General features: G+C 40.0%; 1 protein-coding gene across 37 annotated transcripts in view; it reads right to left on the reverse strand.

The window, feature by feature from the left end:
• madd (MAP-kinase activating death domain) overlaps positions 1–12834 on the reverse strand; it is a 59480-nt gene that overhangs the window by 12808 nt on the left and 33838 nt on the right. For 18 of the 37 annotated variants that reach the window (XM_035999739.1, XM_035999753.1, XM_035999738.1 and 15 more), the window contains 10 exons: positions 9388–9496; positions 9075–9261; positions 7989–8139; positions 7433–7636; positions 6009–6059; positions 4180–4283; positions 3604–3687; positions 2746–2901; positions 2039–2159; positions 1028–1090 (listed from right to left, as the gene is read on the reverse strand). In XM_035999739.1, coding sequence (XP_035855632.1) covers positions 1028–1090; positions 2039–2159; positions 2746–2901; positions 3604–3687; positions 4180–4283; positions 6009–6059; positions 7433–7636; positions 7989–8139; positions 9075–9261; positions 9388–9496 — 1230 coding nt within the window. The remainder of the gene's footprint in view (positions 1–1027; positions 1091–2038; positions 2160–2745; positions 2902–3603; positions 3688–4179; positions 4284–6008; positions 6060–7432; positions 7637–7988; positions 8140–9074; positions 9262–9387; positions 9497–12834) is intronic. The other 19 variants (XM_035999743.1, XM_035999741.1, XM_035999757.1 and 16 more) reach the window with 6 other exon arrangements.

A 12834-nucleotide genomic window follows, 5' to 3' on the forward strand; every position in this document is an offset into this window, starting at 1 on the left:
GGTGTTGAGCTGATGCCTTTAAGTGCTGCTCTTTGTAATGTTTCTGATATCACAAGTTAATATGGACTGCGGAAATGACATTTTTTATTTTGCAGTCTGTTTTAAAGATGTGGTAGGCACTTTATTTTTGGCGTCATTGGGCAAAACGTCCATAATAACCTTTCAGCATATTGTAATTCAAGTGGTCTGAGAGGAAACTATAGACTTCTGCACCTCCTCCTGGCTCTGTTTTCAGGCTTTAGTAAATCTAGCCCGTGACGGATCAGATCTACGTACACGTCACTTTGGTGAAAGTTCAGGGCTGACAGAGCTGCAGGAGGAGGTCTCACTCTACTTCTAATAAAATCCTACCCCAGCTTTAATTCAGAAATAAAGTTGAAAATAGCCACAAAATTATTGAAAACCTAAAAACAAAAATGTTGACGATTTTAAGGATAAAATAAATAACACCAATCATTGAAATAAAATATTTCACTTATAATATGTTGCTCAGCCAGTTTCATTTCACCTAGTTTTCCCGGTAACACACTGGAAAACTTGACATTTCCCAATCCTAATTTACCAGCTGGTAGCTCCTTTGATGTGCTCAACTCATAATTACATTTCTGAGAGCACTTGAAGGCAACGTGCCCTTAAATAAGCAACCAAGCAAGTCATTTTTTTTCAAGTCAACATGAAAGTTAGTCTGAAATCTGGATGAAAATATAGGTAAGCAGAAATTAAAATGTTAAAAATGAGCGTAAAAGCGTATGGAAGTCTGTCTTTGATCTCCCTCTGAGGGGAAATTGCGACCAAATTCTGCCAGAATGCTTATATTTTCCACTTCTATCTCATGCTAAGAAACACACAGATGCAGCTCACCAAAGGACAGGAAAAACCCCACATCACATCACAGATCAAACACAGCGCTAGTCCGGGTGAACAATGGATTCACTCACTCACCCCACCCCCCACGCACATATATATATACACACACACACACACACACACGTAGAAAAAAAGGGCAAAGGAGAGAGATTAGCCCTACTTAGAGAAAAGGTTTCCATGGCAGCATCCTCTAGTTGATCCCAAACGGAGCTCTTATCGCGGCCTGGAAGAATTTCCCAGGAGGAGCAGCAGGAGGGAAGAGAAGCAGCGAGAGCAGGAAGGGGGTTAGGCGAAGAGGTGAGTCGGTTTAATGGCAAAAACAAGAGCAGAGCGAGCAGAGAACCACATCCGAGAAACTAAGACATACCACGCTCATTTACTCACTAATGTAGTTTATAGCTTAACGCAGGACGTCGATGAGCAATAATTTTGTTACAGTGTGGTGATGAGGCTGACGGTAAGTCATTATTGTATTTACATATTTAAAAAAAAAAAAAAAAAACTGTAACAAGTTTAACTTGGGTCAAATTAATTTAATTTGGTTTTGCTAAAAATACTTATTTGCAGCAGATGCAGTCATGACTTACCATAATGCTTTTTCCATTTCATTTTCAGTCACTTTAATTGAGTTTCACACACACATGCAATTTCATTACATATTTTGAAATCAAGTTTGCCAAACATCTGAGACAGCGATGAATACCACTTCCCTCTTCACTTTGTAAAACTGAACCCTCGCATTACTTAACATCAGGGTATAACCTTTCACCTTTATTGATGTTCAGTCACTGTTTCATAATAAAAAATTGAACATTACACCACTTCCATCTAATCACATGTATGATTTCTGCTTTTTTCTCTCAGTCATGGGTTAGTGAAAGTTCAGTGGTTGCATTAATAGGCAAACCAATGCGAGAGCTTGCACCAGTCATAGTGAGGGAAAGATTAACAACATCTAGCAACACTTCTGTTACATTAGTGGAGGTAGCATTGAATATTCAAGGTTGTTTGGTTCAAAAGATTTTCTTTGACGAAGAAATATGATGTTTGTAAAGCAATGCAGTGCTCTAAAGAACACAGGAAGGACACGTTTTCTTGAAACGTCAGAAACAAATGTCAGCTGCTTGACCTAACTATAAGACGAGTGTCTAAACTCGAGAGCAGAACATACCCAGCAGGCCTTCGCAAAGGTAAATCCTCATACTGACGTCCTCCATGGGCTGCGCAGGTGGCCCCTTTGCCATAGTAGGTACTTGATCTTTTGCAGTTTGTTTCAGGGTGTGGGTCTTTCCCTGTGGAAACAGGACAATTGAAAACAAAATGAAAGGTTCACGTTTGTAAGCCAACATCTGCAGTACGTAGTTTGAGTATTGATGCATCTGTTTTTGCACTATTTTGATCATAGCACCACTGTTATCCCAATCTGTCTGAGAAGTAGTACCAGACGGTTGTCCACATAGAAGGACTGTTTAAGTGGTGTTAAGACTTCTTCCTGTCCAACTTGATGCTCTTAGGTCATGTAGAGGAAAGTTGGAGTGGTACTCTCACCCGTTAACCACCGTTTAAGCTTTAATACACCACAAACCTTCAACTGCTGACAGTTGCAGGATTGCTTCATTCTTGGCAAAAGAAAAACACAGAAACTCATTTTCCAGGACATTAAACTATTTCTCTCATTTTCAGGTGTTTTGAAGGAGTGGAAAACTAGTCTGCAATCTTCCAGCTTTTCTAGTACGCATGGGGAACCCTGAAATTCCAACAATTACAGGCACCTTCTGTGCAGCTTTTATAAGTTCAAATGGAGTACATTCACAATTGAATTGTCTATCATCTAATACAAGAACTGTATCATCTACTCATAGTGAGTTTTATACTTACAAACACAGTGCTGGTGGCTGGATTGGTTTCAATCTCACTGTCAGAAAGAGTTCCTCTGGACTGAGCTAAATGAGCAGCAGTTCTGCCACCGAAGCTGTCTGCTGTGCTGCTCAGGTCACTGTCAGCTCCCAGAGTCTCTCCAGAGCTGTTGCTTATCTAAATAATAAAGATCCAGGTGTAAGAACAATACATAAGCAATGTTTTAGGTGCAGAAGGTTTGGTATAAAAGCAGCTAAAGTGGCATTCATAGTTAATCACGTAACATTTATATTTATATTTATATTTATATATATATATATATATATATATATATAGATCTTGCCTTTCATTGAAGTTGTAGGATTTTTACAATACTTTCTAACACAAAACTCCATGTTTCAATGGTTGTACTATTCCATCATGTCTTGTGCATCACTTTATTACCAAGTCTGTTTGTCTAAATGAACTTTACCTGATGAAGGTCTGAAAACATCATCAAAAAAACGAGCGCAAGTGATGGACAGTGTGTGGGATTCTTTGTTTTCTTACACAATTCCTCAAAATAATAAATTAAAATTAAAATAAAATGATATGGTTTAAACAATGTTTGGCTGCACACATCTGAGTTTGTAATGACTGCCACTGTCTGGTCAGTAAACTTAAGGGGTTAAAGGATTACATAATGCTAATATGTGCAATAATCCATAACCTACTAGCAATCAACTGATTCTCAGTTTTTGAAGGGAAATGACACAAGAAAAGAAAAAAAAGGTTTAAACCAAAAATATCATCCTGAAATCTACAGTTCATATTTGCGGTGATGTGTAGCTGGAATAGATGGGAATAAAATGCATAATATGTGAGTTGGTCGTGCCCTACCACTGTGCTGGCCTCAGAGTCCTGGCTGGTGCTTCTTGTCAGGATCGGTGGCTCTGAACTCCTTCCAGACTCTGTGTCGCTCTTCTGTAAACCCAAGGGGGGGGGGGGAATTCATTGGTACACTTAATTAGTAGACGTTAAAAATGTACTTCACACCATTAGCAGTTCAAAAAACAACACCACAGACTGAAAGATCCCTGTTGGAAGGCTGAAAGGCAAAGTAAAAGTGTAGCCATGTAAACCAAACACTGACACTGAAGATCAGTCTCAAACATGTCTTTTTCTGTGTGCAGCCTGCAGCCAGGGGTCAAAATAAGCAATATCCAGCAGCCAAATGCTGGTAAAATATGCAAGTGGCAAGTTGCTTCACTCACATGACCATGAGTCTAATAATAAAGGCTATCTATCTATCTATCTATCTATCTATCGAGTGGCTGGTCCAATTTTGAACCCTGCTTGCAGCCCTGAGAGTATTTGACTGTAATATTATGTTTATGTTTGTTTAGCATCTCAAAAAATAGTTATAAATTAATCTAATTCTCTACTTGACAACACAGCAATACTGCATGAACACACCTGAGATCCAGATGTGACACTGAGGCCACTATCAGCACTGATCTGGGATTTCTTCTCCTCTGCATCCGTCACTTGGGGGCGCTGCTGCTTTGCTCCATCAGACCCTGAAGGACAGACCACGATTATCAGCATGTTTTCACGATTAGGTCTGCATTATCTTCTTGCCTTACTCTCGCCTCGCTCAAAGCCACCACAGCACAGAAACACTGACGCTACGCCCATCTTAAGTGCCAAAGCCTTCATTTAAACACTGCATTACACTCGTGACAGAGCAAAGCAAACAGTGTAACACTACCTTATTCATGTTTGTGAAATTATTTTGAGAGCAAATACTTTAAGCTGCCTCTAGCTAAAAATACAGGGTGACTATAATACATCAAATCTAAAAGAGGTAAGAAACCTTTCATTAAAATGTTTTCACAACTTTCTGTACACAATACTGGTGCTTAACTGAGCAGTAACAGATGACGTTTTTTAAAGAGCAGACAGAGGAGTTACAAGCAGAGAGTGCCATAAAGCTGGGAAAAAAAGTTACAACTGAAATCAAAACTGCAAGAGTGCGACATTAATTTCTCAAGTCTATGCTGCAAATGTGCTCCAAGTTACAACAAAAACAACCAACAGACACAGGCAGTTAGGCATGCAGACATACTGGTGGACGGTAAAGGAGACATTTTCTGTTTCAAGTGCGATTTAGTACTTTATTATTTGTCACCTCGGTAGATGCAGACAGTGACAAGTAGATCCTGCCGCTTCCTTGTTTTTCAGTTGTTGTTTTTTTGTGACACTAAACTTTTTGCAAACCATTTAATAAAGCCTTAAAATGTGGAATATTGGCTGCTAATACACAATTTACAGCAAGTCACTTGAAACTGGAAAAAAATAATACAGTTCAAAAAGTGTAGGAAAGGGCAGCAGGTATTCATTTCTTCTCATCTTGAAGCATGGCGTCAAGGGGGAAAAAAAACACACTGGAAAACAAAATGACATTATGTTTGAGCTTAAGCCAGTGATTATAACATAGAATCTCCATATTTCTTTATGTCAAGGACCCCAAAAAATAAAATATTTTATTTTAAATGTTGTATAGAATTAAATAATTTACCTTCCTAAACTGTAGACAGGTAAAAGGGAAAAATATACTTTTATCCAGTACGCACGTGTTGGCTTTTACAGTATGTTCTGCATCCCACCTTGTGAGCTACAGCTATGATGTTAACAAAGCTGAGGTCATACTGTATTATAGTAAAAGTAGCACATCTTGTACTAACGACTGCTGGAAGATTTGTCATGTGCAAGGGAGAAAACTTACCAAGACTGGCTGCCATCTTAAGTCTTGATTAAACAAAACGTAAAATATATATTTTGGAACTAAAACAAGGGTGTAATTTCTCACAGCGCTATATCTGTGAGGAATTCCGTGACCCTTGTTTTTATATAGCAAATTTAACTCCACTAGGATACCAACTATGCTGCATATAAGAAATCCAGTGGCATGCGAGTAGTAGAACTCGAACATCAGAGTATCTCCACTCCATCTCCAAAAATAATTCTAATTCTCAGCTGAAATTACCGATCCACATCGGATTTGTAGTACCTAATAAATCCAATCTTGATCTTATAATTTCACATCGAGACTCTTGTGCCTATGTTGTTTCCGTTATCCGTTCAGACAGTCTTATTAGGAGCACTCCTTCCCCTTTTATTTATTCATGTATAAAGACACTGGTGAGTTTGGAAAGGTGGAAACAAGGGGGTGGGAAAAGGTCAACGGGTGAACACCCCAATCTTTTTTCTTTTATTTTTTTGGTGTGTGAAAAGTCTCTTACTCTGTGGTTTTTCCATAGCTTTTTGCTTATCCTGGTGCTTGCTCCACAATTCTACCCAAGATGCATTGCAAGCAAGGAGAGAAAGACAGAGAGAGAGTCAGAGAGCTGGTTGAAAAGGCATGTATGGTGGATGAGCATTAAAATCAAAAACAAAACAAAAAACAAAATAAGCATTTGAGAATCTGTCATTGTTGAATGGAGGTGTTTTGTAATGTTTGCATGTAGCTGTGCTTTAATCCGGACAAAATGAAAAAGGAGTTATTTCGTTGTCAAGTTGGAACCACCGTGTGAAACAGCTACTAAGGTAACATTACAACACACCCAGAGCTCCCGGCCCAAAGTCCTGGAGAGCCACACAGTGACGTCAGAATGAGCTTTGGCTCTGATCACAGGCCACAGATTTCATCGACTGCATTTGTCTGGCTCTCCAGAGCAAAGGTGAGAAAGCGAGGGATGATTGATTTCGGAAGAGAGCATGGGATGAGGGTTGAGAGGCCGACTAGCCAGCAGGTGAAATGGAGCTGTTGCAGAAGCCGGGATGCAAGTCTCACAGCATACTGTAGAATTGAAGGTGCAACTTCTAACAGGAAGAGAAGGGGTGCGGGCAGGAGAGGCGTCAGGGTGGTTGACTGAAAGTGTCCCCCGTATACAGACCCAGAGTAATTCTCGGAAATTTAAGTGCTTAAGAAATTATCGAGTCTTCTAAGTCAGTTGGTTCTTTGGCGACCAATAGATAATTTGCATCTTTTCTGGGACTGTTTACAGGGGAGTGTTGCTTCCACCCTCCATGCTGAGAGCAAAGGGAGCTGCCATTTTCTACAGCACGCCTCGCAGAAACCTGCAGTAAAGGCACAGACGAGCACCGATTTTGACTATCGATGCGCATACCTCTGGTTTCCCTCGTCCACTACTGCAGATTTAGGTATTGGAAGACCAAAACAAAGACATGCATTCAAGGTGCTAAAAGGCTGACCACAGGAGTCCAGAGGGGAGGCAAACAGGGGCACAGATGTTTCAGGAAGGGGAGACAAACACACGCAGTCCAGGCTGGCACACAGGGGAATATTCCAGACACTTGTCTTCGTATAATTTAACCAGGGCCAAATTCTGAATTTAGATTTCCATTTTAAATATTTTTTTTATTTTGTAAAATCATTGCAAGAGACAGGAGTTGTTGTTGTTTTTTTTTTTTTTTTTTTTTTTTTTACAGTGCCTGTTTCAGTGATTATCACCAGTGTTTCAGGTCAAAGTGTATGGAATATTTAACACCTGTAAGAATCTGTCAGGGACAAGTGAAGGGATCTTTCTTTTAAAGGGTTGGAGGAGGGGGTGGGAGACTGATATTCAGGTTGATGAGCTTGTAGGAGACAGGGGTAGGGGATCTCACAATGCACATGCAACCGGGGCTGGGGTGGTGTACACACCAATCGAGGCAATAAAGTTTTCCTCGTTCAGACTTCGGGTATCAAAATGGCGGGCTCCTTTGCCCGTTGTGTGGTGCGGCAGCTGCAGGTGAGGAACGTTCAGGAGGCCCTGAGGTCTGGCAGTCTCCATACGACCAGAAGGACTCTCTTTACTCCCGGGGCTGCCAGCACTGTCTGTGGGGCTTCGCTTGCGTTTTTCTGGGTCTACCAAGTTACCAAAATGAAGGGGCCAAAGACAGAGTTCATCAACATTACAGAAAAAGAAAATATGGGGAGGTTTAAACTGGGAGAGGATTCATTCCTTATTAGACAAAGAAGAAAATACATTGATGAGATCTAAACTACCGTTAATGTTTTAATGAATCAACGTCTAGCGTGCAGCTTAAAGCTTAATATAAACACAAGGCAAAGTGTTAGTAGCACAGGCCAGCTGCTGTTACACATTCCTCAGCACAACAGGTTTTCAGAAGTTTAAAAAAAAAAAAAAAAAAAAATCTAATATCACACAATCCAGCATTAAATTGATGCATTGTGCTAACCTGCGTATGGAACGTACCTTTGGTTTGATAATGTGTGCGTGCTATTTCCAATAAGCTGAAGACACTGGCCATTCCTCCGAGGCCTGCGTTAGTGTAAGAATGCTCCAGACTGGAAACTGTGCACTTCAAGATGTCCAGCATGCCTTTGTATACCTTTCTGCTCACCTCCTGGAAACCAAACACAGCAACAAGGTATATAATGATTTGAACAACATTTGTGATGTTGGGCCATATGAGGGAAAAAAAAAAAAAAAAAAAAAAAAAAAAAGTTGGCATGACATTTTCTTGAATTAAAGGACAATTCCAGCGCAAAACAAACCTAGGGGTTATTAACAGATGTGTACCCACTCTGTCGCTCTCTGGGACATGTTTTCATGCTAATCGAATGTGTTTGTAGCTTGAAACAAGCTAGCGCGGACCGCTGTTGGCTTACAACGCTAGTATTCGCGGCACAGGGAAAGTAAAAACAAATCGCTATTTTATACCACTAAAAAGGCTCAAAATATCACCAAACTTCAACAGTAGCATAATGAGGGTCCCTAAATGTTAACCGAAGCATTGAGAACATTGTAAGTGTACAGACAGTTTATTAAAAAGATAGTTTAGAAAGACAGTAGCTCCCAAGACGGCGACCGCCTGTATACGAGAACGCGTCTTTATAATCTCCCCTCATTATGCTACGGTTAAAGTGTGGTGATATTTTGAGCTATTATACGTTATATACGGTATAACGCTATTATATATATATATTCCACACTGCCGATATGTTTGCTAATATTATATATTTTGAAGATGTCTGTTATATAGGTTTGTGGTTCTTATAATCCCATATGGGATGGACAAAGTGTTTGGCATGAGGCAAAAATAAAATAAAACTAACTAACGAACTACAGCCCTAATATGATTAATTCAAATTTGCTGAAAGGGGAGAAAAACTAATATCTGCAAATAAGCACTGTTTTACTAAAGAAATAAAAATGCCTAAAATAATTACAGCAGACTTCAGAGGTCCAAATGTATTATTCTGGCTTTTATTCCTCTGGCTTTGTTGTTAATATCATGCATTGTGCCAACAGCGGGAAGGGCAAAAACAAGAGTCTCACCACATCGCGTATGATCTCCTGTCTGGCGTCTTCCTCCGACTGGATGGCTCGGTTCAGCTTACTCAGCACAAACACGCGAAGCTGCTCGTTCTCCAACAGGCGGCGCACTTTTTTCATGTTGAGCCAGCCGACTCCCTGACCATCCAGAACACTCTGCACCACTTCCTTCAAGAACTGCTGGTTCTCGCTGAATCAAAACACAGTTTCAGTCATATTCAACAGATTTAGCATAATAAAATGTATGTGTTATGACAATATGCTTTTATCTTTCATGTTGCAAGGCAGAAGTTGTGCATTTGAAAGAATGAATTACCTCGTGTTGTTGACTCGGCCCTGAGGAGAGGGCGATTCTCTCTTCACTGTTGGACTGTGCTTGATTACTGAAGACTTCTGGTCCACCAGTGCTCGAGGTGCGCGAGCGCCTGGAATAAGTACCGACAACAATGAGGTTTCTGAACACCACAGAGCAAGATAACCAAAATAACAAAACAAAAACTGCAAACTACTAGGTCACCAGACAGAAAAGCACTCAGTAGAAGTAGGCTGGACACACACAAAGGCACTTGCTCACGAGGAACTGTGAGCCAGGACAGGAAACGACTTTCAAACTATATATTTTTTTTTTAGGCTACCACATCAAATAGAAAAGAAAGTCGTTTACATCACTGTGTGGGGAGGACAACCACACCTGGAATCTACTGAAGGTTATCTACTGCTGATGAGACAAATTACTAGAGCTGCTAGAGTCTATTATTACAACAAGAGAGGTGAAGGACAAATCAAACACACACACACACACACACACACACACACAGTTAAATGATTGTCTTGGTGGTGGCATCACACATTAGCAGCATAAAGATGTGAGGTCAGATGGAGGATCGTGTGTAAAACAACTACATCACGATGATCATGCATGAAAGAAAATAAAGAGAAGAGTGGATGGCAAGGAAAATGAGCTACACTACAACGGCACAAGGTGACTCATTTTAATACACTGCTGCAACGCTGTGGGATGCTCGGCATCTGCGTGTGCCCCATTTGTCGGGGTTGGGTCAATCATTTTAGCATTATATGATAGTATATTCATTGAAGAGGCTCAAAACATTTAGGCAAGTCTATCTCATTCAATTGACTAATACAAATGCATCTGAGACTTCAGACCCAGACTTGAGTCCAAACCACTGCAGCATTTAATGAAGCTGCTCATTAATGAGCGTTACATCTTGTTGTAGAGGTCTCTGTTTTGGTTTTTTTATACCTTAGAGACAGATGTAAAATGTTCACACTGCTATTAATAACCTCAAAGATGTTGCACATTGCGGCATCTCACGACAAAATTAATTTCCTTGATGACAATTGTTTTCATTCTATTTAAAGCTGGGCAGACAATGTGCGTTTGTATTAATCATGCAGAGGTTATGTTAACTCACACGACACATTTTAATTAGGGATGCACCGAAATGACATAATGAATATAATGAAAAAGGCCAAATAACCAAACACGTTTCTTTTGCCACGTTTTTCACTATTGCATACATTAAATAGTCAAAATGTGCTTTTTACTATTTTTTCTTGCTTTTCAAAGAAAAAAACAACTACAATTTCAAAATATTTATTTAACACTGAATATTTTTTTTAACATTCCAGCAGACATACCAACAAAGCACAATATTAAATACAATAAAAATATTTTTATTTGGCCGCCTTTGAGCCCCTCGTCTTGAACAGCCTATATTAGGTCTATAACTGACTGCCAAAAGAATGTCTCTCGCTGTCGGTGCTTATGCATGGAGCAGACAAGTGCCTAGGATCGGAATCGGTAAATATTGCCGTTTATTTTACAGTTTTGACAGTGCTTCCACACTGCCGATATGTTTGCTGCATTTATAAAGCGGGTGCGCTTCTCACTCTACGCTGGTTGCTATTTGAAAGTGCTTTTTTTTTTTGCTATTTTCGGCTGAATAATTTCGGTTGCCGAACATTCAGCGCATCCATAGTTTTAATCAGCCTTTCTGCACAGCCAGCACCTAAAGTTTATTCAAACAAGACAACCACGTCTTCAACAATGTTGACAAAAAAAGGGAGAAAGGCAGCATTACTTTGTGCAAGTCTACTATGAACGGATAGTTAGAAGAAAAAAGAGACATGTAGCCGCAGGTAGCTGGAAGATGCAGACAATATAGTGAATGTTCTGCAGTGACATTATTATATTGCAGATAGATCACACATCACGTGAGAAATACTACACCAGTAATATTAAAAACAAGCTCACTACAGTTTGTAACAGTTTGGCAGCCACGTGGGACCGTGGAACTGCTCAAACTGCAAGGCAGCCAACCAAAATCTCTTGACATGCTAGGAATCCAACCTATCGTCTGACAGCCAGATTGTTGATGTTTAAAACAATAAATCAGGCCTTGTGAGCCACTTCAGACTGAACGTCAATGGACAAGCAATCTGGCAGAAATGTATCCGTACAGTGTCTGCCCTACCCTTTGCACTTGTTGACACAGCGCATTGGTTCACATGTTCACGACCTATGTAGATTTGTATGATAGATATGTACGAGCATTCTACGATAACAATTCTTAGTTTCAGGTGATTATACACTAATAACAAACAAATATATTCCATTTCTGCCAATAGATCCACCTAAATCTTACACACTGCTCCTTTAAGGTTGAGTCGATCCAGGTTATCGGAGTACAGTGATCCACAGCTCTACTGCCCTACACTGTGATGAGTGCATTTAGTGAGTGCGTTCTGAGCTAAACAAAGACCACAAATATAAAGACAAACATAAGAGTAAGATGAGCTCACAATTTCGCCATTTTGTTACTTGCTGATTGTGTTTCTAAAGGCAAGAAAGGATGGGGGAGGAGCAGAGGACAGAAAGCTTTCTGATCTGACATCTGTCATTACACGCTGGTTTATTGTCAGTTTTATGTGACAGCAGGGATCTATTGTTTATTATTGTTGCTGTACTTCGATTGCACAAGCAGACTTTTTCAGCATCTGCGTTTTGTTTGAAAACCAATGAAGCATAGCTGTTTGAGAATAAATCATGAAGTGATTACAATAGCACTTTAAAATCCAAAGGCATTTTAGGAGTAAGATAAACATCACTGTAGGAAGAGGGTTATGGTTTTGTTTGTAACCAACAGTAGTAGCTCCACTGGAGCCTCTGCTGAAGGCTTTCAGCAAAATCTTTTTACGGAGGCTAGAAGAGCCCAGCGGTTTATTAATGGAGGATACTTTGAGGCTGCAGCTTAGGGGTCAAATTGTTTGTTGACCTGAGTAACAATGGAGAGATCGCAATGAAGCCGTCCTGAATTCCAAGTCTGGGCCAGCAAACACTTAAATGCAACCACACAAGTCTGCTTGCAAACAAAGTTATCCCACCAGCATACAAAGCGCCCAAGTGTCTGACTACACATTCACAGTCAGAAATATGATTGATGATAAAATACTTTAAAAAGAAATATCACTTATCATCAATCATCTAGGGGGATTTGGGGAACATTACTGCACATGTAGCAGAATTTTTTGATCCCATCCCCTTCATCTAGTATTGTCTGTGACACCAAATACCTGTTTGGATGGTCCACCCATATTTAAGGTCTCTTCTGGGGTAAAACCTACACATTTCTGTTATTGAGTATCGTCACCTCTGCACACATTCTGTAGAGCATGCTGACACAACTGAAACATTTTTGGTCAACTTGATGGATAGGAAACCATTTACACTGAAACACAA

Source organism: Sander lucioperca, chromosome 3 (genome assembly GCF_008315115.2).
Source record: "Sander lucioperca isolate FBNREF2018 chromosome 3, SLUC_FBN_1.2, whole genome shotgun sequence".
In the NCBI taxonomy this organism is placed as follows: domain Eukaryota; kingdom Metazoa; phylum Chordata; class Actinopteri; order Perciformes; family Percidae; genus Sander; species Sander lucioperca.